Source organism: Carcharhinus amblyrhynchos, chromosome 1, assembly GCF_965287045.1.
Source record: "Carcharhinus amblyrhynchos chromosome 1, sCarAmb.v2.hapA, whole genome shotgun sequence".
NCBI lineage: Eukaryota > Metazoa > Chordata > Chondrichthyes > Carcharhiniformes > Carcharhinidae > Carcharhinus > Carcharhinus amblyrhynchos.
Window position 1 is genome coordinate 153,867,094 of NC_137324.1, and position 26,588 is coordinate 153,893,681.

Sequence of the window (26,588 nt, forward strand, 5' to 3'; positions counted from 1 at the left end):
TTGAATGTCTCATTTGGACCTGTCACTACTACACTTCCAGGCAGTGCATGCTAGATCCAAACCACTCAAGGAAAAGTTTTTTTTCTCGCATCACATTGGCTTCTTTTGCAAATCATTTTCAACCTGTACCATATTCTTGCTCCTTTTTACAAGTGGGAACAATTTTTCCCTTTCTACTCTACCAACCCCATTCATGATTTTGAACATCCCTATCAAATCTCATCTTAACCACCCTCTCTCAAAGAGAAGAGTCCAGTTTCTCATCCTGGAAACATTCTTGTAAATCTCTTCTGCGTTCTCTCCAATATGTTCACACCTTCCCAATGTGTAGTATCCAGAACTGTCCAACATTCTAACTGGCCACGCTGACAGTGAGGAAATTGCCACGATTTTGCAGTCAGGGTCTCTTTCAAATCAAACTGGTGAATTGCTTCAGACAGGTGGCTGGCTGGTTTTGGGTCACAGGAATCTCTGCAGTTATGGTTAGATCCTCGAGGTAGTAGCAAGACCAAGGCGCACGCTGAAGACTGGCATTAGACCAATGTATTTTTTAAGGCCCAGAGAAATATTACAGCTCCAGGAAAAAAAGCAAGGATTCTTTTCAGTAAGTCTGCCAGCTTCTAAGAAATGAAGTGTGTGTATATGTCCTAAGTGAGAAGTAGTTCCATCTGGTGAGGGCAAAATAATCATAGAAACCCTACAGTGCAGAGGGATGCCATTCGGCCCATCAAGCCTGCACCAACCACGATCCCATCCAGGCCCTATTCCCGTAACCCCAAATATTTACCTTGCTAATCCCCTGACACTAGGGTCAACGTAGAAATCATAGAAACCCTACAGCACAAAAAGAGGCCATTCTGCCCATCGAGTCTGTACTGACCACAATTCCACCCAGGCCCTACTCCCATATCCCTACATATTTACCTACTAATCCCTCTAATCTATGCATCTCAGGACACTAAGGGCAATTTTAGCATGGCCAATCAACCTAACCTGCACATCTTTGGGAGGAAATGAGCACCCAGAGGAAACCCGCACAGACATGGGGAGAATGTGCAAACTCCATGCAGACAGTGACCCAAGGTCGGAACTGAACCTGGGTCCCTGGCGCTGTGAGGCAGCACTGCTAGCCACTATGCCACCCCCTTCTTAATTAAATTTAATTAAAAAGTTTAACCTAATTATTTATATCAACAAGACTGTTTGCAGGATGTTTTCTGAAACAAATTTCAATTCAGAAAATGAATTGGGTGGCCATTAACCATGATAATTGCTTAATTTCAGGTTTCACATGGAAGAATATTTGAAAAGGTGATTGTAACCCTGTGCCATTTTCAACAGAAGCATTTCTTCACCCCAAAATAAAGTTTTGGATTGCAGAGTACTGCTTCCTGCTTTGCTGAGACAATTGATCTATTAATGATCTTCCAGTGTGTGGTGTGTTTGCGTGAATCTAGTTTTCAATGAGACCAACACTTGCAGAGATCATGAGCTGTCTCAGTATAAATTATACAGTAGTTATCTATGTGCACCAGTGTATTTCCTAAGTTCCTTTAGAGTATATGGGGAATTTGTGTGTAACCCCTTTAATTATTTTGCATATTTGCTCTCACACAATAACGTAAGGAACTGTGTACAGCCTGCACATAGACATTTAGATTACTGCACAGCTTAGAGGAAATGTTAATGCCAACACAATATCCTTGTGTTTAGCTGTGCTGTTTCCTTATGTGCTTGCTGCATATCGGGCATTATTATCTGATTTTTGGTAGAGAAGATGCTAAAGATACCATAGGGATATGCATGTTCCCAGTTGGTCAGGGCAGTCTCTTCTAGAACAACTCATGTGGATCACTCATGTTTGTGAGCCAGTGTGGCTGCTTACCTCACCTCTGTGACCTTCTGCTCCTCTAGATGTATTCTTACTGGAAAGAGTATCGAGTTTTTAAACTCTTCAAGGAGAATTATTTCATGGAGGTTTTCATAAGTGGCTTGTTTTAAATGCCTATACTCACTCTTCAAAAGCAATTTGTTTAAGCCTTTCAAATTCCAGGTATGCCTGGTTAAGCCAGTTTCTGATGGAAATTGCCTCTTGCACTTAAAATAGCCCTTTTTGCTGCCTCATCAGCGATGCTTCCCTCGCGAAGAGGGAGTAAACCTTTTGAGCTTTCCCTGAAAATTTACAGTGCAGTAAGCTTAGAGTTCTGATTAAATGTGTCCCGTCTCTTTTTGTTATACGGGATAAATGGGTATTAGTAAATTAATAATTACGTCCCACCTCTTGTACATTTTCTCCAAAATTCAACAACTTTCTTTTGTTTACAGGCAAGCCATTTATGATGCATTTGACCGCTTCCTTCAGAAGTACTCTATCCAGAACTGAGTCTTGGATGCCAGGGTGATTTTAATCCTCTTGTAATGTGATTTTTATTTCTGATTTACATCTGACAGCTTATACGGCTGATCCAAATTATTGCTGCAAGCAAAAAATTGTAAAAGCAACTTTGTACTGAAGAATGAGAACTTAATTGTCCTGTACTGATTGAAAGCCTGTTTGTTATACAGTAACAAAAAATGGTCTGACATTTCAAAATTTATTGAAACTGACTAACACTATTATATTGTCGTAAGTGGTGCAACCAAGATGCTCTTTATAGCATTAACAATCAACCTGATTGAATAGTTTTAACATTTTCACTAGTAAACTATTGGACATGTTGGAGCGTGCTTAATTTTATTTTTTGACTTGATAAAGTGCAGGGCAGACAGATACAAATTGCATTTTACTCAAATAAATACAAAGTCATAAAAACTAAATGTGTCTACTACAAATTAAAACTGATTTGAATAAATATAATGGAAATCTGCACAAGACCATATAAAAAGAAGAAATTGGTACTATGTTGTGCTATATAGTGCCTACAAAATTTAGAAACTGTGATCCTGATGTAACTTTTATTTAATGAATAAAATAATGCAAATGCTGTCTATCTGGAATAAAAACTGAAAATAACACTGACATTTTAATTCTAATTTGTTAATTCTGCTTTGCTGAAAGTACACTGAAACTGAGATCATACTATAGTATAATCTCTTGAACTTTGGATGCATGTGTGAAAACCATGATTTTTGGTTTAGCTCAGTTTGCATGGAGAACTTGTAACTAAAAATTGATGAAGTAGTTCAATAGTATCTGTAAATTTTGTAATTAAATTTGAATATTTAAATTTTTTGTTTAAACACCTGAAAGATGGACTGCTTCTTTTGTTTATAGGCAATAAGAAATTTGTTTTCTCAAATACAACAAGGTTTGAGTTTTGTTGGTTGTGTTCATTGAGCAAAGATGAAAAGGGTATTTTTTACAACCCAGAGCAGAAAGTAATCAAACTTTCCATCTTTACTACCCCTACCCCACAAGTATCTCCAAACCTTTGGAATGCTTTTGCTCCAGGGATTCCTATACTTCCTAATTTGTCTTTTCTCTGCTGCACAATGCAGTAGAAAAAACCCTCCCAAATGATGGTGGTAATGTTACTAAATTTTAGAATTTGTATTATTACTACACCAATTACGATATGCATATAGAACTTAAAAGCTTCAAAAACTGCTGAATACTTTTCCTCAAAATATATTCTGATCATATTCTTCAAAGCTGAATATTCAAAGCCAAAGTTTGCTTGCTTCCTTTCAAAGTGGAAATATCCTACGTAAGACTGAACCATTCATTTATGCAGAGGTATAATCAGAATTCTTGATCCTAAATACCATTTCAGGAAATATTTCTATGTTTATAATTGCCAGTTTGAGAGTTTAATATGTTTCATATTTTCAAAGCTGCTGGTTATAAGCGGGCTGGTACCAGACATTCTGCATAGCTCTCCTGATACAAGGACACTGAGTTCTGTTACAATGACATGAATGAGGACAGTGAGTTATCAGTAATGTTTCTGCAAAGTTTTTGTCAGTTCACCCCCAATTCCTCTTCATGTTTTGTAAATGACCTATAGCTAAACAGAATTTATAACACTTAGTGCATGATACTTTTATATTTGCTCTCAGTTTAAAATCATTGTAATCAAAATTATACAAATGTTTTCTCAAGTCATCATTTTCCATTAGGAGATTATACTTCTAAATTAATAGGATCTTTACTGAGATTAGAATACTGCTACTGTATTTTTGTTTCATAACACAGTTGGGGTATTGGGCTGAATGAGCAAGTGTTAAACTTTGGTAGCTCAAGTTCTGCTCCATAACCCATGCTTTCTGCCTTGGTAATGTAACTGCACTAGTAATCCAGAAGCTAGGGCATATGGTGGCATGGATTCAAATCCCAACATGGCAGCTGTTGGAATTTAAATTTAATTTATTGGGGGGAAAAAAAAATCTGTAATTGAAAGAAGTCATGAAGATATCATTGTTGTAAAACCCATCTGATTCACCAATGTCCTTTAGAGAAAGAAATCTGCCATCCTTAATTGATCTGGTCTACATGTGGCTCCAGCAATGTGGTTGACTCTTATCTGCCCTCTGAAATGACCCAAGAACTCAAAGGATGGGCAACATGAAAGAATTTTTAAAAATCTAATACATTCCTCTCTGGCCTTCCTATCCTAATGTCCAAGATCACTAATTCCTGCAAAATACTTTGCGCTGTTATCACTCTATGGAGTTATTGAACTTTGAGCCCCATGCCCAATACATTGATTTCAGCAATTTTAGTCCATGGTTTTGTATTTGTCAGTGGAATTGTCCCAGCTTATCTGTGATCAGCTCCATCTCTGTTTTCACCTTGACCACTCTTTTTGTCCCAAAATCCCTAAAGTGCTAACCACCCAAAATGCCTCCTTGGCCTCATTCTAGCTAACATTGTAAATTGTTCCCTCTCTTTTGAAGCAACATCATCATTGTAAAAAACCTTTCAAATATTCCACCATGTTGAACCTCATTATCCTTGACTTCCAGACCTGTGCCAATCTCTGCAATCAAATTTCTCCCCTTTTCATAGAACCTTAAACACCCTACTCAAAATCACAAATGACACTCCCTGTAGTCATCAGTGCAATATCCTTCTATGAAAACTTTGGGACAGATGTTCACAGCATTTTCACAATTAAAGAACAGCTGCTTTGGGAGAAACCGAGGAAGAAAGGAACTACTGTGGAGAAGCAGGATGATTACAAGAGTTCATTTTCTGATCAAAACAAAGTGAACGAAAATAACAGGACATTTGGAGATTCAAGGAACATGGAATTGCTAAGGTGGGCCTTGGATCTGGAAGATTTAGATCAAGTAGAGTGGCTGTTGAAGGACGCTGAAAGTTTTGCCCTAGTTTGGCAGGGAGAGGTGAGCCTACTGGATAGTCAAGAGTAACATTGGACTTGTTATTGCAATGCTACACATCTGCCAGATGTGTAGTGCACAGTAAAAGAGGTTGTAAAATGTATCTCAATTGATTTGGTTGATGTTAAAGTACCTTTTCTTTAGCTCAGTGTATTGGTTGTCTATTAAGTAGTGTTTGATTTATGTTGATTTATTTAGTTAGTTTTAAAATGTGAAATTTTGACCTTTCCCATTTATGATTTGGAAATAAATCATTTTTTAAAACAAGTTATTGGTCCCTAGGGGATCTTTGTCCTCTCAGTTTACCACCAAGGCCCTCACTGCTCATTATTTATTTTACTCAAAGCAAAATGCTTAAGAAACCTTAAAATACATGCACGGTGTTGGAGTATTGCAAGTGATTGTTTACATTGTTGTATTTTCACATGTCCATGTGCTTTTAGGCGAAAAACTTTGTTGGGATGAAGGTCCCTTTACGAATTCTGTTTCTCTTGGAGGTTATTTCTGGGAAAGCACCTTGCTTCCAGTGACTGATCAGATTACCTTGTTGTCTGGGAGATAAACAATAGAAAAATGGTCAACAAGAGGTTAATTATTGGGCAGTAGATTGTAAGTGTGATTCTCATCTCAAACAGGATTTTCATTTTTAGTTTAGAACAAGCTTGTTACAGAGAAACCTCTCTGAAGAAGAGTTCAGTTGAAGTTCTGTGTGCTGGTTAAAAGGGTATAGAAATATTTATAAATTAAATAACTGAAAATGTGGTGCCTTTAAAAAATGTATTTGTCATTTCTTGTGAAAGTTTTTTTTTCAGTACTATTTTCCCAGTGCGGTTTTGTCTATAATGGGCAGCCCACATATTGATACTGCAAAAGCATAAGTTATTCTAATTATTGGTGTGTTTGTTTTAATATGGGCTAATGCAGATCCGTTATTTTAGTGTTTTCTCCTGGGAGTTTTCAGAGTAGGGTTTGATTAGGTAGATTGACAGGAAAATATGTGCGACTGGGCAGGTTAGGCTTACACTGAAATGAGCATATTTCCTACTTGGTATCTTTATAGAGAAGTAGCTGTTTTTCTGTCTGGAGATTGGAGTCTGGGACCTGCCAAAAATAATAGGGCTCTTTCTCTGAAGTTCTACTGTTTGAAGATAGATATTTCTCTGGAGGCTGTTGTATGGGAGTCAGAAGACATGTCTTTTTGTATCTCTGTCTGGGGGTGTTAAAAGGCTGGAAGCCTAGCACCCACATAATCTTTATATATGTGTTGTGCTGTCTGATTCTGAAGAAGGATTTATGTCTGTGGTGATATTGTTTAAACTGGAACTAGCAATTAAGAATTATACTTTGTCATTTTAAGTATTTCAATTGGTAAAAGTTATTTTGATTCTTTTTGTAATAGTTTAACTATGTTGTTAAATAAAGTCTGTTTTAATAAAAGTTTTCTCGTGGGTCAGTAGAATCATACCTGGAGCAAAATACCTTATGCTTGAACTAACTCCAAAGTCAAAAGAAAGTTAACTTCATAATATACTTTGCAGTTTCTGATCTGGTCCCTAACAGAATTAAGACTGAATTGATTTCAAGTGATAGCCAGGCTGAGAAGCAAGTGAATTTCATATGAAAGACTGCAAAGTTTAAAAAGTATAGAAACAGGGGAGTTCTAACCTGAGGTGGCCATGCTTAAGATGCTAGTGGGCACAATGGTCAGCACTATGCATTTCAGCACTCGGGACCCAGGTTCAATTCCAGTTTTGGGTGATTGTGTGTATTTCCTCCGGGTGTTCCGGTTTTCCCCCCCACCCAAGTCCAAAGATGTGCATGTTAGGTGGATGAGCCAAGATAAATGTGCAGGGTTATCGGGGGGGGGGGGTTGTTGTGTGTGGGGATCTCAGTAAGGTGCTCCTTTGGAGAGTCCGTGCAGACAGGGTTGAATGGCCTTCTGCGCTATAGTGATTCTGTGATTGGACAAGATTTGAAGGGAAAACCTCATGGAAATAAACAGAAGGCTCAATAAATCTCAGCCCTTGCATGAATCTTTGAAACACTACTTAGAACATGGTTTATCTTCCAATTTTTTTTGTAAGTATCTGACTTGAGTTATTGGGGATGTAAGCCAAATGATATAGAGGAAAGCTAAATTTATAAGTTTGGTTTAGAGTATAATTGTAAATATAAAATATTTAGTGTGATTGACTATTTAAGGTAATAGTATTTTAATATTCATGTTGGCTTTTAGTGTAACAAAATTATTTTGTTTAAATTAATGAACCCTATGGCTTCATTCTTTTCATAAATACCTGGACTTTGGATTCTATAAAAAAATCTCTGCCAAGATTATAAAACTTGGGCATTCTGAAAAGTAAAGTCATTCCAATGGTTGGTAACTAGAATAAGGTCATCAAAAGAATGAAAGGAGGAATTAGAATTTTTTGCACTTAATTGTTATGGTATAGATTGTGCCATCATAACAATGGGTTAAAGGTAATATCCTAGACCTGGGAGTAGGCTTGGATTTTCCACTGTGGAAGCAAACTGGAGTTTAGACCCAAAAATCCCAAAGTCAAACTACACTCAAGTCCCTTGCCAACTTCATTAAAATATGCTCCCAATTAAAATTAGTGGACATTAATGTGAACATTAAGGGCCAAAGGACAGTGCATAATCTGTTTTTTACATACTATCCTTTAGGTATTAATTTAACCATTCAAGTATAGTACCTGACAACCTGCAATTCAAGAAATATTTTGAGTTACACTGTCATAAAAATGCATTTTTCAAAAGATGGAAAATAGTGCAGCTCTCAACAACAACTTAGTGTATATATCAAGTAATAAGATACTTTGCAGGAAACTTAAAAAGGCAAACTTTGAATGTTGCTTTAGAAAGCATGGTGTTTATCAGATGCCCAAAGGGTTGGGCAAAAGAGATAAGTTTTAAGGAGTGTTTTAAAGAAGAGAGAGGTAGAGTGGGTTTTAAGGAAGAATTACCAGAACTTGGCACTTAGGCAGCTGAAAACACAGCCACCGATGATGGATCATTTTGAGGAAGTTCAGGAGGCCATTAGATGAGGGCCATTATCCTGAAAGGTTGAGAGTCTGAAAAATATAGGGAGGACAATGCAACAGACAAATTTGAAAAAGCGTTCAGAATTTTCAACTGTTACCCAACCGAGAGCCAGTGTAAGCCAGTGAAGAGGTTTGATTTTCAAGTTTGCTGACAACACCACCATAGTGGGTTGGATCTCAAACAATGATGACACACAATACAGGAATGAGATAGAAAATCTGGTGAACTGGTGTGGTGACAATAATCTCTCCCTTAACGTCAACAAAACAAGGGAGAATGTTATCAACTTCAGGAAGCATAAAGGAGAACGTGCCTCTGTCCATATCAATGGGGACGAAATAGAAAGGGTCAAGAGCTTCAAATTTTTAGGTGTCCAGATCACCAACAACCTGTCTTGGTCCCCCCATGCTGACATTATAGTTAAGAAAGCCCACCAGTGCCTCTACTTTCTCAGAAGACTACGGAAATTTGGTATGTCAGCCATGATGCTCACCAACTTTTACAGATGCACCACAGAAAGAATTCTTTCTGGTTGTATCACAGCTTGGCAAGAAACTACAAAAAGGTCATGAATGTAGCTCAATACATCATGCAAACCAGCCTCCCATCCATTGACTCTGTCTATACTTCCTGCTGCCTTGGCAAAGTAGCCAGCATAATTAAGGACCCTATGCACTCTGGACATACCTTCTTCCTTTGGGAAAAGGATACAAAAGTCTGAGGTCATGTATCCACTCAAGAACAGCTTCTCCCCTGCTGCCATCAGACCTTTGAATGGACCTACCTTGCATTAAGTTGATCTTTCTCTACACCCTAGCTATGACTGTAACACTACATTCTGCACTCTTTCCTTTCCTTCTCTATGTATGGTATGCTTTGTATAGTGCACAAGAAACAATACTTTTCACTGTATACTAATACATGTGACAAGTCAAATCAGAACATGGTGCGAGTGAGGATGCAGGCAAAGCAGAGAATGGAATGTATGATGCCAGCCAGAAAAGAGTCAATTCCAAAGGAACAAAGGAAATGGAAGTTCCTGCAGCAACTGAGCTGAGACAGGTGTGAAATTAGGTAAAGATGTACTTTAAAACACTTGAAGAAAATGCAATAAAACACAAAACAGTAGGAGCAAAGGACCTGAAAATCTGGTTGTATTTTAAAGATTGTTCCTGTCCAGAAATAATCAGAGGAAACTTGTGCATAATAACAGTAACTTGCATTTTTATATAGGGCCTTAATGTAGCAAAACATCTCACGATTTCTCATAAGCGTGGAATGCCATTTGCTGGTGACACCACATAAACACCCCAGACTGAAGTTCACTTGCAGCAGCTTGGAGATTATAGTTCTTGGGTCTGTAAGGAGTTTGGACAAACAGTCAGTATCAGGAAGGCCAAGATTTTAGGCCAGGACAGAAAGACTTCACCTTCAATCAACACTGACTTGCCTCACTGACTGCCATTAACAGCTTCATATACCTTGGGATGAACAATCACAAGCAGCCTGTCCCTTGATACCAAAATTAGCACCTGGAGTGTCAAGGTCACAGCTATTAAGTAAAGGTTGGGAAGACGTACAGAGCAACAGCAAACTAACCAAAAATGTAAAGCTCTACTTGTACCAGGCTTGTGTTCTTAGTACTCTTCTTTATCATGGCAAAGTATGGACAACTTTTAGAAGCCAAAAAAATGACTGAACAGCTTCAAATGCAGGAGATATTGGGCATATCTTAGCAAGATGGAGTACTGAATACAGAAGTACACCAACCTGCAGGAATCCCCAGCATGTTTGTCTTCCTGAGTCAGTGTCAACTACATTGGGTCATGGGTACCAAATAGTTACTGACTGCATTGCCAAAGACACGCTGTATGGCAAGGTTGCTGTTGGTATAAGACAAAAAGATGCTCACGTCTGTGATGTGAAGACCAATTGGATCTAATTGCGAATTGCCTCCCCAAACCCGATTTTGGAGAGCACAGCTGTCATTTAAGTGTATGACATTGTGTCAAAGGCCTTCTCCTGGTCTAGGCTGATGAGACAGGTGTCCGCCCCCTATGCTGCACATAGGCAATCATACAGGTACAGTGCAGGTCTGGTCAAGATGGATCACCAACTTCAGAGCTGGCTTGACCTGAAAGGAAGAACCTTGTAGTCCCTATTCACGGAGATAGGTCACAAATTTCCAGTATTCTCCCTTATGCTTGTGGATGAGGGTGATGATGCCTTTCCTCATGCATCCTGGCTGGCTGTCCGCCAGAAGCATGTTTTTTGTGCACTAGGTGTCGCCAATCCAATCCCAGAGTCCAACCTATGTCAACCAGTAAACCATTGCTTCCAGCAGTTTTACTCTTCTGGCAGGGTCAACATCCTGGAATGCCCTCTCTAGTGCCATTGTGGATCAACCTACAGCACATGGACTGTAGTGGTTCAAGACACAGCTCACCATCACTTTCTCCAATGGCATCTAGGCATGGGTGATAAATGCTGGTCAGCCACTCGTACCCATGCCCCACGTGCATAAAGGACTGAAGAGTACAGAATCTCAAAATTGTCATGGCTCAGAAGGAGGCCATTTTCTCCATTGTATCTGCATTGCAACTTAAGTGTCATTTTTCCTGCCTTGTTCCTATTCAAGTAATCATCTGATGCCCTCTTGCGTGCTGTGATGAGCTGGAGCTTGTCAATTTGTTGGGTGGCACGGGGGTTAGCACTGCTGCCTCAAGTGCCAGATACCTGGATTCAATTTTGGTTTCAGGTGACCATGTGGGTGGAGTTTGCACGCTCTCAGTGGCTTTATAGGTTTGCTCTTGGTGTTCTGGTTTTCTTTCTACAGTCCAAAGCTGTGCAGGTTAGGTTGATTGACCGTGCTAAATTCCCCCTCTGGGTCAGAGGGATTAGCAGGGTAGCTAGATGGGGTGATGGAGATAGAGCCCGGTTGTAGGTGATGGCTCCGACACTGTAGGGATGCTATGATTTCCCACTAACTGCTGGAGGCGGACGCTGTGGGGTGGACTGTGCACGTGCCTTGCTCCTAACGTCAATCATATTTGAAAATGACACGCACTTCCGGCGGCGTCTTTTGAACGGGAAGGTGACGCAAGGCCTGCCTACGAGGGGGAACGCGGGTATGCGTGTTTGCGTAATCACGTTCCTCCCCGCCCCCAAGCCCCGGGAAGGGCGGGTTTAAAAAAAAGCCCGAGGCAGCAGTGCGCAGGCGCAAGTGCCCGCACCGAACCGTTGATGAGCATGGTGCGGGGGAAGTCTATGTCAACCTGAGCAAATGGCAGCGGGCAGCCGGGCGAAGGGCTGGTGGGCGCAGCAGTAAGTGGGAAGGTGAAGGATGGATGGGAGGGGAACGTTGCTCGGAGTAAAGAGGGGAGACCGGTCGGTTTAAGGAGGCTGGTAGGGCGTGGTGGTGGTGAGGGAGAGGGAGGCTGGCGTGGAACCACGTTTGTTGCAGTGCTCGAATTCGGAAAGGGGGGAGAGCGACTTCCCCCACCCCCTTCTCCTCCCCCCAGTCCACCATATTGTACTGGTGCCGGTGCTGGCTCGATCTCTCCCGGCTCCTGCTTTCCATTCGCACCGTCGCTCCTTTCTGGGAGTTGGAATTCCCAGCCGCAGAACTCTCTCTATCCCCTCCCAAAGAAATTCCGCTGAGACATTTTTCAACCTGAAAACGAAAACACGTTTTTCCCATAGGGGATTATATTTTTTTCGACTTGAGAAAGAGAGAGGTTTTTTTTTAGGTGCCAAGCCAAGGTAAGGGGAGGTGGGACGTTGTTCTTTATATATTGGTGGCCTGCTTGTGTGGCATTGAATTGACCCCTCGGCGGCCGCGTTCGCCCGCTGACCGTTAAAGAATCCTCAGATTCAAATTTTTCACGTGATTTTTGTTGGATTAAATTTTAAAATTTTTCAGGGGATCCAGGGAGATTTTTTTGGGGGGGAGAGAAGCGAATAAACAAACAATAAACAAGGCCTGTTTCCACAGTAACAGCGGGCTGTCGTAACAATAGTGTGAAGCCAGGACAGCCCTATGCCGGGGGCAGAGTTCCCGAAGCCTCGGAGAGGGGGCCTGGGCTGGAGGCAAAGGCCTTAGGGAAGGGGGGGGGGGGGGGGGCTGGGTAGAGTTCCCGAATCGGAGGGGGAGGGTAGAGCTTCCGATGGAGGCCTGGGGTGATGGCTGGTGTAGTACTCCCGATGCCCGAGGGAGGCCTGAGCAGAGTTCCTGAAGCCCCGGGCAGGGAGAGCACCCGAAGGCTGGACACGTCAGTATGTAGCGCTCACACACGTGGTGCTGGGTGCCGGTGAGAAGGCTTTCAGCAGCTGATGACCCCCACCGTGGGGAAGTGAGCAATAGGACGCATGGTCATTACAGCGCCTAGACCGAATGAACGCGTGCATTTGTTACCTTAAAATACAAGTACTGCAGTCCCCCCACCTCCCATAACATCATGAGTCGCACACCAGGCTGACTCTGCATTTATTCCCTTTTTATTCCATGTTTCTTTCGCTTCCACCCCCTCCATTTTTAAATCGTCTTAACTTTGCCCTTGTTCTTGAAGGGGGGGAAAGGAAGGGAAGGGAAGGGCTGCCTTTGTTTTTAATATCCTTACTATCACTAGGGTTTAAAAAATTAAGTGAACGCCTTTTAAATTGCCCCTCTTGTACTTTGATTTGACAGTAAATCGTGAATACTTTAAAGCGAATTATTAAAGGGAGAGAGGAGCGGTGAATTTCGAGAGCGGCCCAGCCGTGCAGCGCATGATGGCCACCGAAGTTGAGTCTCCCCTACTTCAGTCCACGGATCACGACACGTCTCTCCAGCCGTCGGGTAGCAGCAGCGGAGGCAGCTCTCAAGACGAGCCGGTGACCCACGATCGCACTACATTGTCGTCGGCTTCAGGAGGAGGCGACGAGGATGCGGGTAGCGACCTTTCCGCGAGGTTGGAGCCTCAGTCCGCAGGCCGAGACCAGTCCGAGCAGCGAAGCGGCGCACTGGAGGTGGGGACTGATGCCGAAAATAAAGAAAACGACCAGATCCGGAGGGATTCAGCGGAGAAGTCGCAGAAAAAATTTACGGAAGCGCCTCCTCCTAAAATCAACCCCTGGACCAAGAAAAAAAACATGGTCACTGCCAACAGCATGAATGTCAGCAGCCAGGAGGCAGGTTTGTGCACGGGCCTATTTAAAATCTGACTGGATTCCTTTTGAAGGAAAGTTACGAGGTGACAATCAACTGGCAACAACGTTTAATTTTTTAATCACCTTTAGTTTCTTAAACCCCACGAAGTTGTGATTTGGAGGAAATCAGCGTTTTAAAAAAAGTGGCATGCATCCATTTTAAAATGAGCTTTTAACAGTCTTTTGATCTGACTTGCTGGTTTAAAAATGTGTGGGCTATTTATCTTTCGGTTTGGTGAAGTAACTGATAATTGAATTAGTTAATGGCCTATGCGCCTATAAAAGTGCTAGTTTTAATCTGTATACAGTCCGTTTTTTCATGCTTAGTTGCCATATTGGTAAGTGTCATTCATCTATTTTATTTACATAAATGGGCATCAGGTTAAGCCAATCTGTAAGAGGTGTGGTCTGTTTACACTCGCAGTATAGAGTGAAATCCATCCGTAAGCATCTAATTTTTAGATGAAGGAACTGCAGCCTTGCCGGAATTTTCTGTACGGTTGCTGGCAAGAATGGAGGGTCCGTCGGGAAACGAAATTTTATCTGATAATTTAATCGAGATTATCTTTAATTTGACAATTTACGTATATGACCGTTTTCACCATGCAACTCACTCTCTGCTACCGTCAGCAACTTTTGTAATGATTTACATACAAATGTTAACAGTTTTAATGAGTTTTCTAGTATTGGATTGGTTGAGAATGTCATTAACCGAGACGGCAAAGATTAAAGAGGCTTTATCCATAATCCTGATGGAAGAAGACGAGGTGTATTTTTCTGATTTTTCTAATAGAAAATATAAATCTTTAGAATATGTAAAACTTTAGAAAATTGGGGATTTGAGTTAGATTTCTCTCCTGTCAAATCATTTCGATTCTAGGGAATCTGCTGATGGAAGCGCATTTTGAATGACGTCCAACCCCCGCCCCCCGCGTTTCTGATCAAATTTCACTCTAGCACGTGTAATACGGCCTCACGCAGGCAGTGTTTCATGGGAGGAAATGAGGTTTCTAGTTGGAGGGAGGTGAGCGAGCAGCGTTGGAGTGGAATACTGAACCTGATCGTGCCCGATCATTGAAAATAATATTTTACATATGCGTAGACATACGCTTAACTTTTAAATCTGGCTTGCTTCTTTCCAGCTGTTAGTGGCAGCTATACCAGTAGCAACTATAAGTAATTCTTGTGAAGAATATCACTTGTATCAGTGGACGCTGTTCGTTTTTAGTGTTTGTGTCTTGTTTAGCGAATTCTTATCACATTACTAAATAGTTTTGAAGTCACTGAAATGTACAGTGCCATATAATTGTACTGTTAAAATAGTTAATTATTGAGGAATTCTGGTGACGTTGATTTTTCACTTTTTTGTGGCCGTGTATTAGTATATACTCTCCTGGCAGCATTACAAAAAAAAAGTTGGGTTTTCTACTGGAGGCTTTAGTTGCCATATTTTTGGCATCCCTTTTCTCAATGAAATACTCTCCTTCCCTGTCCTCTTACGGCATTAACCATTTGCTGGCATATTATTTAGTTTCTGACTCATTGCCCAAAAGACCCATTATCGAGTCTTTTGATGGGAGACATTATAGCTAAGCCCAGTCCTTTTGGGTATGAAATCTTTGTTTTTCTAATCTTGTTTAGGGCAAGTTTATCTTTTTTTTAATCTGCTGCTTAATTCCTGGTTTTGGACCTGTTAAGCTGCAAAGACAAGTGTTCTGCATTAGGGTTGCAGCCATTGGACTTTAATCAGCCACTAGTGACCATAAATGTCAAGATTTCCTCTTTTGCATCTATATCTTGATGTAAATCAGCCATTTCTGTTTGAAATCTAATGCTATGTTAACTAGCATAGGTGGCCTTTCAGATGTATTATATTTCTTTTTTGTAAGTGCACAAATCTAGTAAAATATATACATTCAGTGATCATGTGTTTTTAATGTAGTCTGGTCTGATAGCTTTGGTTAAAAGTTTGTGTTCAATTCCCAGTAGCTTAGCTGTTTAAAACACTGGATAAAGAGCACACAGACTAGGGAGGTTCCATGCTTGATTTAATTCCCAACTTGGTTGGAATAAATCTCAGTTCCAGTACTTGGCTGTGAGCAGGTTTCCATTGCTGATCACAAAACCAGTGAGACAATTGAAGTGAATAAATGCTGAAGGAATCGGGCCCTGAATAAAGTTATCCCCAAATTCACTTGCTGTTCTTTCCAAAACCCAACTATCTAGGCTTTGACCCTTGCCGCAAGATTTTTGTAGCGCCTGAATTCCTCAGCTGTACTCTTGTCTACAAAGTTGTCCGAGTCCTAATATCATTATGCTCTCGCCCTGACCCATTTCCCAGGCTCGGTTCTCACCTTTGCTTACTGAAGCATAAGCAATAGACTTGAAAGGTTATGGTGCACAACTTGTTTAACAATCCACTGCCACATCTTATTAGTCCACTCAAAATACTATTGGGTTCCACTTTTGTCTGCTAATACTGTTGCTCTCTATTCCTGGGTTATCCTGGAATGCAATGATAACCTCAGCCTTATTTTCTCAACTGCATACTATTGTCTTAAACTGCTCTCCCCATGCCATCTACTGTCAACTCTAACAAGTGCAAAGACCTCCGTGGGTTACTTTGTCACTGTGAGAAAGTCAGATCAGTTGCTTCCGCCACGTCCCTCCCTTGCTAGCCAGCCTGGCAACACTTCCTTTCATGCTCCTTGAGCTAACCCTGAATTTGCAATTTTCTTTAGCTTCCCTCTACCTCTTAAGTTCACCAGGATCATTAGGGCCGCCTCCTACTCCCTAGATTCTAATCCCACTAAATTGCTATGCGCCCAAGTTCTCCTCCCGGCCCCCATATGAGCTGATATTATTAACAATTCTGTTATCCTTTTCAAATCTGCAGTCATCAACCCTCCTCATCAGAAAATGAACACTTGACCCCTCCCTCCTTACAAGCCACCCGCTCCATCTCCAAATTCCTTTATTGTATTCTCTCTCCCAAATCCATTTCCATTTTTCCTCACACTCCATATTTGAATCCTTGTCTGCCTTGGTCACAGTTTTGAAGCAGCTTACGTAAAAGTCACAAGTAAACATTCTATGTGACCAAGATAAACTTTCCCTCCTCGTCCTTTTTGACCTGTTGGCAGTTTTTGACATGATTGACCATTCCATCCTCGTCCAGTGTCTCCACTGTCATTTAACTGCGTGGGACTCTTCTCACGTGATTTCACTTTTATCTTAATTGTAGGCAAAGACTTTCTTCCTATTCCTGCAATGTTGCTATTGTTATCCACTATGGATCAATCCTTGGCTCCCTCCAATTTCTTATTTACAGGCTGTCCCTTGGCGGCATCCAATGCATGACATTAGTTTTCACACGTACCTTGGCAGCACTGCACTCCACTCCACCTCAAACCAATGTACTTGCCTCCTCTGTTATTGCTAAACTATCAGACTGCTTATCTAATATGCAGTACTGAAAAAGCAGAAATTTCCTCCACTTAAATATTCAGAAGACTGCAGCCACTGTTCTTGGCACTTGCTCCAAACTACACTTCTGATCTACCAACTTCATCCCTCTCCCTTACAACAGTCTGAGATTGTCAGTGCATTCACAGCCCTAGTGTCATGTTTGATTTTGCAATGAGCATCTGATTTAATTTGTGCCATTTTTAAGACTGCCTATTTCCAGCTTTGCAACATCAGTTAGCTTCACCCCTGTCTCTGTTTATTTGCTGCTTAAAAACCCTCATCTATGGTAGGAGTTGAGGGCCTGAATGCGATTACTGTCACTAGAGAGGTAGTGCTTGATAGACTAACGGGACTGATGGTGGACAAGTCCCCAGGACTGGATGGAATGCACCCCAGGGTTCTGAAGGAAATGGCAGAGGTGATAGTGGATGCCTTAGTGATTATTTACCAAACTTCGCTGGATTCCGGGGAAGTGCCGGAAGATTGGAAAATGGCTAATGTTATGCCGCTGCTTAAAAAAAGGTAGCAGGCAAAAGGCAGGAAATTATAGGCCGGTTAGTTTAATGTCTGTAGTTGGAAAAATGCTTGAATCCGTCATCAAAGAAGAAATTGCGAGGCAGCTAGAAAAGAATGGTTTGATAGAGCAGACGCAGCACGGATTTGTTAAGGGGAAGTCGTGTTTGACGAATTTATTGGATTTCTATGAGCATGTGACTAGTGCGGTGGACAGAGGGGAACCAGTGGATGTGGTGTTTCTCGATTTTCAAAAGGTGTTTGATAAGGTGCCGCACAAAAGGTTGCTTCAGACGATTAGGGTGCATGGAGTTGGGGGTAAGGTGTTAGCGTGGATAGAGGATTGGTTGTCTAATAGGAGGCAGAGAGTTGGTATCAATGGGTGCTATTGTTGGCGGTTGGTGACTAGTGGAGTGCCACAGGGATTGGTGCTGGGGCATTTATAATGGTGATCTGGAGGAGGGGGCTGAGTGTAAGGTGTCGAAATTTGCTGAAGACACAAAGATGAGTGGAAAAGCAAATTGTGCGGAGGGTGTGGAAAGTCTGCAGAGGGATCTTGATAGGCTGAGCAAGTGGGCGAGGACCTGGCAGATGGAATATAATGTTAGCAAGTGTGAGGTTATCCACTTTGGCAGAAATAATAGTAGGAGGGATTACTATTTAAAGGGCAAAAAGCTGCAGCATGCTATGGTGCAGAGGGACCTGGGGGTCCTTGTGCATGAGTCGCAAAAACCCAGTCTGCAGGTGCAGCGGGTGCTCAAGAAGGCGAATGGAATGTTGGCCTTTATAGCGAGGGGGATAGAATATAAAAGCAGGGAGGTCTTGCTGCAACTGTACAGGGCACTGGTGAGGCCACAGCTGGAGTACTGTGTGCAGTTTTGGTCGCCGCACTTGCGCAAGGATATATTGGCCTTGGAGGGAGTGCAGAGGAGGTTCACTAGGCTGATACCAGAGATGAGGGGGTTGGACTATGAAGAGAGACTAAAGAGATTGGGTCTGTACTTGTTGGAGTTTAGAGGATGGGGGGGGATCTTATAGAGACGTACAAGATAATGAAGGGGATGGATAGGGTAGAGGTAGAGAGCTTCTTCCTGCTCAGGAAGGACAGCAGGACTAAAGGGCACAGCCTCAAGATAAGGGGGGGTGCAGTTTAGAACGGAGTTGAGGAGGAACTTCTACACTCAGGGTGGTGAATCTCTGGACTTCTCTGCCCGTTGAAGTGGTGGAGACGACCTCGCTAAGTATATTTAAGTCGCGGGTAGATAGATTTTTGGTAGGCAAGGGAATTAAGGGATATGGGGAGAGAGCGGGAAAGTGGAACTGATCCATTTCAGATCAGCCATGATCTTATTGAATGGGGGAGCAGGCTCGAAGGGCTAGATGGCCTACTCCTGCTCATATTTCTTGTGTTCTTATGTCCTTGGTAGCTACAAGCTTGGTATTGCAATACACCCCTGATTGGTCTTCTGCGTTCTACCCTCCATAAACTTGAAGTTATCCAAACCTTTGGTGCCCGTGTCTTAACTTTGCGTATACTTGCTGACCTATGCTGGCTCCTGGGCAAACAATGTCTTGATTTTAAAAGTTTCATCCTTGTTTGCAAATCCCTCCATGACCCTGCCCCTCCCTATATCTATATTCTCATGAGATACGTACTCTTCTAATTCTCACCTCATGCACAATCCCAATCATAACTTCTCCACTATTGGAGATTTGTGTCATTTAATGACATAATTTACTGTTTCTCGTTGCCTAGGCCTCAAGCTCTAGAAATCTACAACACTTCTCCATGCTTCTACTTCACTTGCCTTTTTGGAGACAATTTTTAAAACACTTCTTCAACCAAGCTTTTGGTTATCCTGCCTAATATTTCCTTATGTGTCACAAATTGTTGTACATGGCTCCTGTCAAATACCTTGGATTGTTTCATTATTTTAAAGATGATATGAAATTATAATTTGTTATGACACTGCCATTGCTTTGCCTCTCACATGCAGAATGACTGGCACTGGAAGAACTGTTCCCTGGAAGATAATTAATGCTTTTAGAAGAAGTGGGTAAATTGGAAAGTTGGAAGGAGTGTGAGCTTCTTAGTGTTCCGAACATAACTTAAAATCTTGGAAGTTAAAGATTCATTGGGGCTAAGACTTATTATGCCATGGGATGAAATTTGGACTGGAGATTAAATTTCTCCATCACTATTTTTTAAAAATTTATTTTTCTTCCCCCCTCTTTAGGTCTCCCTGCACCACCCCCCTGCCGAGAGGGCGGGCAGGTGACCTGCTCCCAGGCCTCTGCCAAAGCTGCTCTAACCAGTTGCTAGGAGGTGTGCAAGAGCATCCCAGGGTGAGTTGCCCTAAGCTTTTATTTTTTTTCCCTTGTTGTTGGGAATTGGCTAACATTTGCTATGCCTTCACACCCATCCTCTTTGCCCCCTCTCCTCCCCCAGTTCAACATTTCCCCTCCTGAATAGGAGTTTAACAACAACTTGTATTTATATATCTTTAATTTAATGAAAATTCAAAGGTATTCACAGATATTATAAAATAAGACACTGAGATATGGAAGTAAATGACCAAAAACCTGGTCAAAGAGATAAATTTCAAGGAATGTCTTAGAAAAGGAAATTAAATTGAGAAGCTGAGGTTGAGGGAAAGAGTTCCAGAGCTTAGGACCAAAATCTGAGATGCTGAAAGACCAAAATTCAAGGTTTGTGTTGTTGGGCTAGAGGGCATTAGGGACAGGGATTGGTAAGGCTATGCAGTGAGCTTAAAACAAGCAGCAGAATTTTAAAATTAAGATATTGCTCAACTTGGAGCTAGTGTACATCAGAGAGCATAGAGGCAATGAGTGAAGGGGACTTGGTGTGACTTATGATATGGAGAGTGGAGTTTTGGTTTACCTCCAGTTCATGGTGCTGGTAGGTTAAAATGAGACTGGCCAGTAGTGCAAAAAGACCAGTCTAGTATAGAGGTCACAAAGGCATGCCATAAAGGTTCAAGCAGTAGTTAGAGCTGAAGCGTAAGAGGCTGCTACAGAGGTGATGGAAGTAGGTAGTCTTGTTGGTGTGTACTTGTGATTTTATACTCATGTTTAGATCAAATATGATACCCACATTGTGAAACTTTCGTGCGACCATTTGGAGGCATGACCATCTGGTAAATATTTCAACATAGTCGTACATGTAGTTCATAAAGAATGTAAGTCGAGTTGTCTTTTATCTTATTAATGGGACCTGCATTACAACATTTTGTATTTGAGACAAAAACACTTCTGTGGGAGAAAAATGCCAATATAATTAAAATATGATTTAACTTTTTTTTAACTTTTTAAAAGGTTTGTGTAGGCCCATGTATGCGGTCCAAGAGTTTGTTCATCTAGATTTCAACAGCAAATGTCAGTGGCAGTTGACTACAAAGAGTATCACATTAAACTGAATCCAACAATCACTTGTGCATCACCCTGCAATGAGGAAAGAATCCCCAGCTGTTTCTTTTCCCTCCAACCATCCTATGGTCCAGGCATGCCAAAGCTAGTTATACCTCAAACGTTCTAACTGAGACCAGCAAAAGAAAATTAAACCAAGGATCTCTCTGGTCTATGTAACTCTACTGGATATTTATTCTCTTTATCCACTCAGTCAGCAGTGGCGTGATATCAAAGTTTTAACACGCTGCAAATTTTATGGTCAGTGATGACTGGATGTATATCAGAAAATAGTGACCTGGCCAAAAGATAACTGCTGTTGTATTCTTTCCTGCTTTAATGAATTTGATTTCAGACAAGTTTGTATACAAGAACTTTTGATCTGGATAATCAATTTAATTCCTGTCAATCTGAATTGCTCTGGCAGTCCAATGTTCCCATAGAGTTGGATTTTGGTCGTTTGATATTACAAATACTCAAAGGCAAATATATTGATGTAGTTCTAATCCTAGTACAGAATATTGAAGGAATAGTGTATCCTTTTTTTTCCAAGGCACTTCACAAGAGCTTGCCAAACAATATTTAACAACAACTACTCCCAGAAGTGCTCCTGGAAAATCACCTGGAATAAGTTTACAAAAGGGCAAAAAAGTGTGGCTTCTGGCCTGCTGTTTTGGAACTGTGCCAGTTTTAAGAGCTGCAGCTGCACCTTTTGTTCCCTGAAAGCAATGATTCCTGTTGTTTCTAATATTGTGCACTGTGAACAGACGTGAGATTTTGTTTAGTCATCCTAGATAACGAGACCTGAGGCCCAAGTATTTTCAGAAAGGCTATGCTTAACTTTTAATTTTTCTGACTATATAATTTGAATACGTAGACAACATTGGATTGAAATAATTCGTGAATTTAATCTGCAGTCCAATTCCTTTAAATGAGGCATGGTCTTTTCGACATCTGTTCATGTACCTTGTATATTAACCATATTTCTTGTCTGAATATCAAAAGTTTATAAGTCTGTATCATTTAATAATTTTGCTGTGTGGTTTGTTACAGCAGCTTATTACTAACTTTTTTCCTCTATTGTGCTGTTTGCTTGTAGGAGCCATTTTGTGTCAAGACCAAATAGAATCCATAATTGCCACTAAGAGGAATTTGCATTATTTAATGGTTAAAAGCTCATGGCTCAAACGAAAAGATTATTTGAAGTTAATCAGCATGCATGTTACTGGTGAAATTGAGGCTGCGTCTTTTATACTGAGCTTCAATCCATTAAATTTTGTTGGTTATTTGTGATGCAAACACCATTTTTTAAATTAAACTTTGTTTATCAAATTCCCTTATCATATTGCAGTCCCATGGCTTCATTAATGAATTAGCTATTTAGCCTGTACTTTGTGAGGCGATTTAACCCCTGCACTTAATCTTGCCTGTATTCTTTTGAAGAAAATGAGGTGTGAAATGAATTCAATTTGCCCCAAGAAACTAAAAGTATAGGGCCCAAAGAACACGTGGCAATATATTTTCATGTCATACCTTTTAACCTGCTTTATAACAAGGCTGTGACAAACTATAGGGCAAGGTAAAATATTCTAAAACATGAACCATAAAGCAAGTACATTTTTGATTATTATTGACAGTTGAGAAGTTTTCAAAATTATAAAGCAAATTCATGTTCAGAATAAACACGTATTTAAAAAAAAAAAAAATTTTTTTCTGACAAACTTTCTGTAAAGGCAGCGAAAAGAGCCTTTGAATATTTTTAAGGCTGAGCTAGACAGGGGTTGAGGGGTTATTGGGGCATACAGGAATGTGGGGTTGAAGTTGTGATTGGACCAGCCATTATCTTATTGAATAGCAAGGCAGGTTCAAGTGACCAACTCCTGCTCCTAATTCATTTATTTCTAAAAATCTACTTAAATCCTTCATTAGCTTTAGCAAAAGAAAAGTACAATTTAAACAAAAATGCTGGCATAAGAACAGTAAGGGTACAATATTGTTAGAAGATGTAATTCCTTGAAAGGCAAGTTATTCTTAGTGCAGGAATATTCAAGTTTTTTATACACCATGCAAGAAATTTGAAAATGAATGCTAAGATTTGATTTAATGTTTTATCCAAAAATGCTGAGAATTTACTTTCTATACTTTAGGCCCATAAAGTTCAAATAGGACAAGTCAGCCAGAAAGAAAGTGGAACTGAATAGTGCGAGCATCTCTGTGGACCAGATTACCAGGGCTCATGGGCAGCCCAACTCATACAAGATGTAGTTTGTGATTATGATCTGCCTGTCCAATTTCCATTCTTGTACGTATGCAATCCCTGATGATTTGGTCATAATAAATCTCACTGCCATTATTTGTTATGACATGATGATTCTGGAAAAACTGCAATTGTGTGCTCTGTGCATGTTTTTCTGAAAAAAGTTTTTATAATGTTGTGGACTGTGGTAGAGTGATTTGTTTTAATGATGAGTGGTTTAATTGTTGAAAGGTCTGAAGATTGCCATGATTATGGAGAATTTACAACAGAAGATTTTGTTCATCACTTGGGTCCATCTAGACTTCTGTAGATGGACTTCTAATCTATCTTCATTATTGAACTGCCATTAAGTTTCTTCCTATTGAATGTGCTTTCACTTTTTTTGTCATCCTGTGTCATTGATAGGGCTAAGCAGATACTCTTGTTAGGTAACTTTAACCCTGCACTACTTTCAAAATTAAGAACATACAAAATCGCTTCATAATTGTAGAAACATCAATGTCAAACACTCGGGTGCCTTGGGAATCATTGTAGCATTGCAGAATTTTGATAAGGACACAATATTTACTTGTCGTTGACTGAATGAACTAGAATTCAGCATTAGTTAGTCATTCAGTCTGTACTTTCCAGCTCTACGTTGTCCAATAGCAAAAAACTCTACTTGTTTCTGATCATTCCCCCCCTTAACCATTTTCCTGCTGCTTGTTTCTGTACCTCCTTCTGTGTAAAGTCATTAAACCTAAAATCCTTGTGAACTTGTGTCTTATAAGCTTCCACCCATGTCCTGTGGTTTCATTGTTTGTGGGAGTCTCAGGTGTACTATTGGGGTCCCTTTTGATCTAATTGCTTAAGGACTTGCAATAAAACATTCACTAAACCTATTTGAGTAAATGGCCCCACCTTCTTCCATCATGCCTCCATTGTTAACTATTTTCAACTAGGTACTGGTTTGTTTTTTCCTTCGCTGCATTGTCTTAAATGCAGTACTGTAGAATTTTCAGTATAGTTAACTTGCATACTCAACTGGCAATTAATTTTATTCTTGTTTTGTTATTTTATGCATTGAAGGAGTAGATATTGTAGAATCAACAGTTTGAATATAAACTGCTTGATTTTTTTTTTGTGAAATTCCTGGCTTCAACTTTGGAATGGAGAAATCTTTCACAAATAAATTACTTTGATATCTGCAGCCTTTTAATTTAGAAATCACCATTTATCTCAGATCATTGGAAAAACGCACAAGTGCACTGGCAATCCAGTACATTTCTGCTATGAATACTGATTTATAAAACTAGATGTCCACCAGAATCAAGTAAATATTATTTGATCTTCACATTCTCATCTCAAGTAGCAGTTGACGTTAAGCCTCACCAAATTAAATTTATTTGAAATGTTTGTATACACTGATAGTATTTTTAATTCGTATACAATTTCGATCTTTTCTCTTCTTTTGTCAGCTGTGGTATCAGGACTCGTTATCCACAAAATGTTAAAAATTTGCATTCCTGCTGCTCTTGTCCTGTGATCTATGCCGGGGCTCCCAAACAGAAGTTTGCAGACCATCAGAAGTCAGTGAAGGCTTTCTAGAGCACCATTGATGCTGGTGGCAAGCACGTGACCAGCAAATGCTGGTTTCAACATTCCAAATTTTTAAAAAAGCAGTGAGAACAAATAAACCAATCAGAGCAAGATCTCTTGGAGCACTGGAAACAGAACACCCATCATCAGGCAGTGCTCTGAGAAGCCTTGCTCTTTTATTTATTTGATCTCGATGGTGTTGGACATAAAAGCCCAGGCCAACAATGAAGATCAACGGTGAGCCAGTTGGAGTCAAGTCAGCAGCAGGCAAAGAAGTGTCCGTGGCAATTCAGACAACACAATGGTGGCCCTTCACTGGAAGAGGGAGTGTGGTGATGGCTGTGAGCGAAGCAGGGTGGGAGGGGGTGCACGGAGTGGGTACAGTGGCTGGATGGAGGGGCTTGGGGGGTGGGTGCAAGTTTGATTATCAGTTTTCCAACGCCAAAAGGTAAGAATTAATCTTTTTAAATAATAGAACTATTTAAATTGTCCACACTTAAAGTCGATACTACTTCCAGCATTTAACATTAAGGGGCTGTAGGAGAATGTCTTGACCAGGTTAATGGAGATGCACTAAAGTGCTACATAATAGGCTAGGAGCAGTATCAGCCTAAGGCATTAAAGGGGTTGCTGCAAACTGTGAAGTTACAAAGCCAATGCCCAGTGATTAGTACTACTGTCTCACAGCTCCATAGAATTGGCTTCAATTCGGGCCTCGGGTCACTCTGTATGGAGTTTGCACATCTCCCAGTTTCTGTGACAGTTTTCTCTGGGTGCTCTGTTTTCCTCCCACTGTCCAAAGATGTGCAGATTAGGTTGATTGGCCATGCTAAATTGTCCCTTAGTGATTAGGGGATTAGCAGGGTAAATACGTGGGGTTATGGGAATAGTGCCTGGGTGGGATTTTGGTCAGTGCAGATTTGGTGGGCTTCCTTCTGCACTGTAGCGATTGTATAATTGTGTGCATCTCCTGATGTATACTAATGATAAGGATCTGCCCACAGAAGGTAGAATTGCAATTGGCACAGCTTGGAAATTTAGTAAATCATGAAGAGGGTAATAAAAGACATTGGGAGGATAAACTGGTGGAATGTTTTCTTTTTATTTTGTTCACAGATGAGTGTGTGTGTCACTGGCAAAGCCAGAATTGCCCACTCCTACATGCTGTTAAGAAGGTGGTAGTGAGCAGCTGCCTTAAAATATTGTTGTCCAAATAATGTAGATACATCCACATTGCTGTTAGGATTGGAAGACACATGGGAAATTTAATTCAATGCAGAGAAGTATGCAGAGAAGAATGAGAAGTAATATGAATTAGAGGTACAATTTCAAAATGGTTACAAAAACTGCAGATTAGATCCTCCTTTGTTATTTCAGCATTCTGATTTCCTTCTGGGCATCTCTTGGTGTGTTTTATCTGGAAAATTCATTCACTTTGAACAAGAGATTTTGCCAAGCTGCTGCCAACTCTGAGTATTTTCAGTATATTCTATCAATATAATAGATCTTGACTGCATGACATGACACAGAAAGAGGCCAATCAGTCCATAATGACTCACTTGGTGTTAAAGTATACACATGTTTAGAGATAGCAAGGTGTGTTGTTATGACTTTTTAAAACAAAATCCACAGGTTCCTGGGCTTAAAGATGTAGGTGTACAATGTAAAAGCAAGAAAGCTGTACTAAACACTTTCACTACTCAGGTCTCAGCTGAATTATTGTATACAGTTCTTGGCACTACACTTGAGG

The 26,588-nt window shown here is 40.6% G+C and overlaps 2 protein-coding genes across 6 annotated transcripts in view; both read left to right on the forward strand.

Moving 5' to 3' along the window:
- abhd18 (abhydrolase domain containing 18) overlaps positions 1–6,774 on the forward strand; it is an 80,280-nt gene extending 73,506 nt beyond the window's left edge. Inside the window, exon 13 of the mRNA XM_080193828.1 lies at positions 2,326–6,774. Coding sequence (XP_080049954.1) covers positions 2,326–2,383 — 58 coding nt within the window. The 3' untranslated portion in view covers positions 2,384–6,774. The remainder of the gene's footprint in view (positions 1–2,325) is intronic.
- Positions 6,775–11,596: 4,822 nt separating this feature from the next.
- Positions 11,597–26,588, forward strand: part of LOC145346500 (la-related protein 1B-like) — a 95,517-nt gene continuing 80,525 nt past the window's right edge. For 3 of the 5 annotated variants that reach the window (XR_013887706.1, XM_080193841.1, XM_080193857.1), the window contains exons 1-2: positions 11,597–11,733; positions 13,097–13,582. Coding sequence is in view for 3 of the 5 variants with exons in the window: in XM_080193841.1 (XP_080049967.1) it covers positions 13,177–13,582 (406 nt within the window). In the remaining 2 variants the exon portion in view is untranslated. Of the gene's footprint in view, positions 11,734–11,801; positions 12,172–13,096; positions 13,583–23,154; positions 23,306–26,588 lie in introns of those variants that run through there. The other 2 variants (XM_080193849.1, XM_080193885.1) reach the window with 2 other exon arrangements.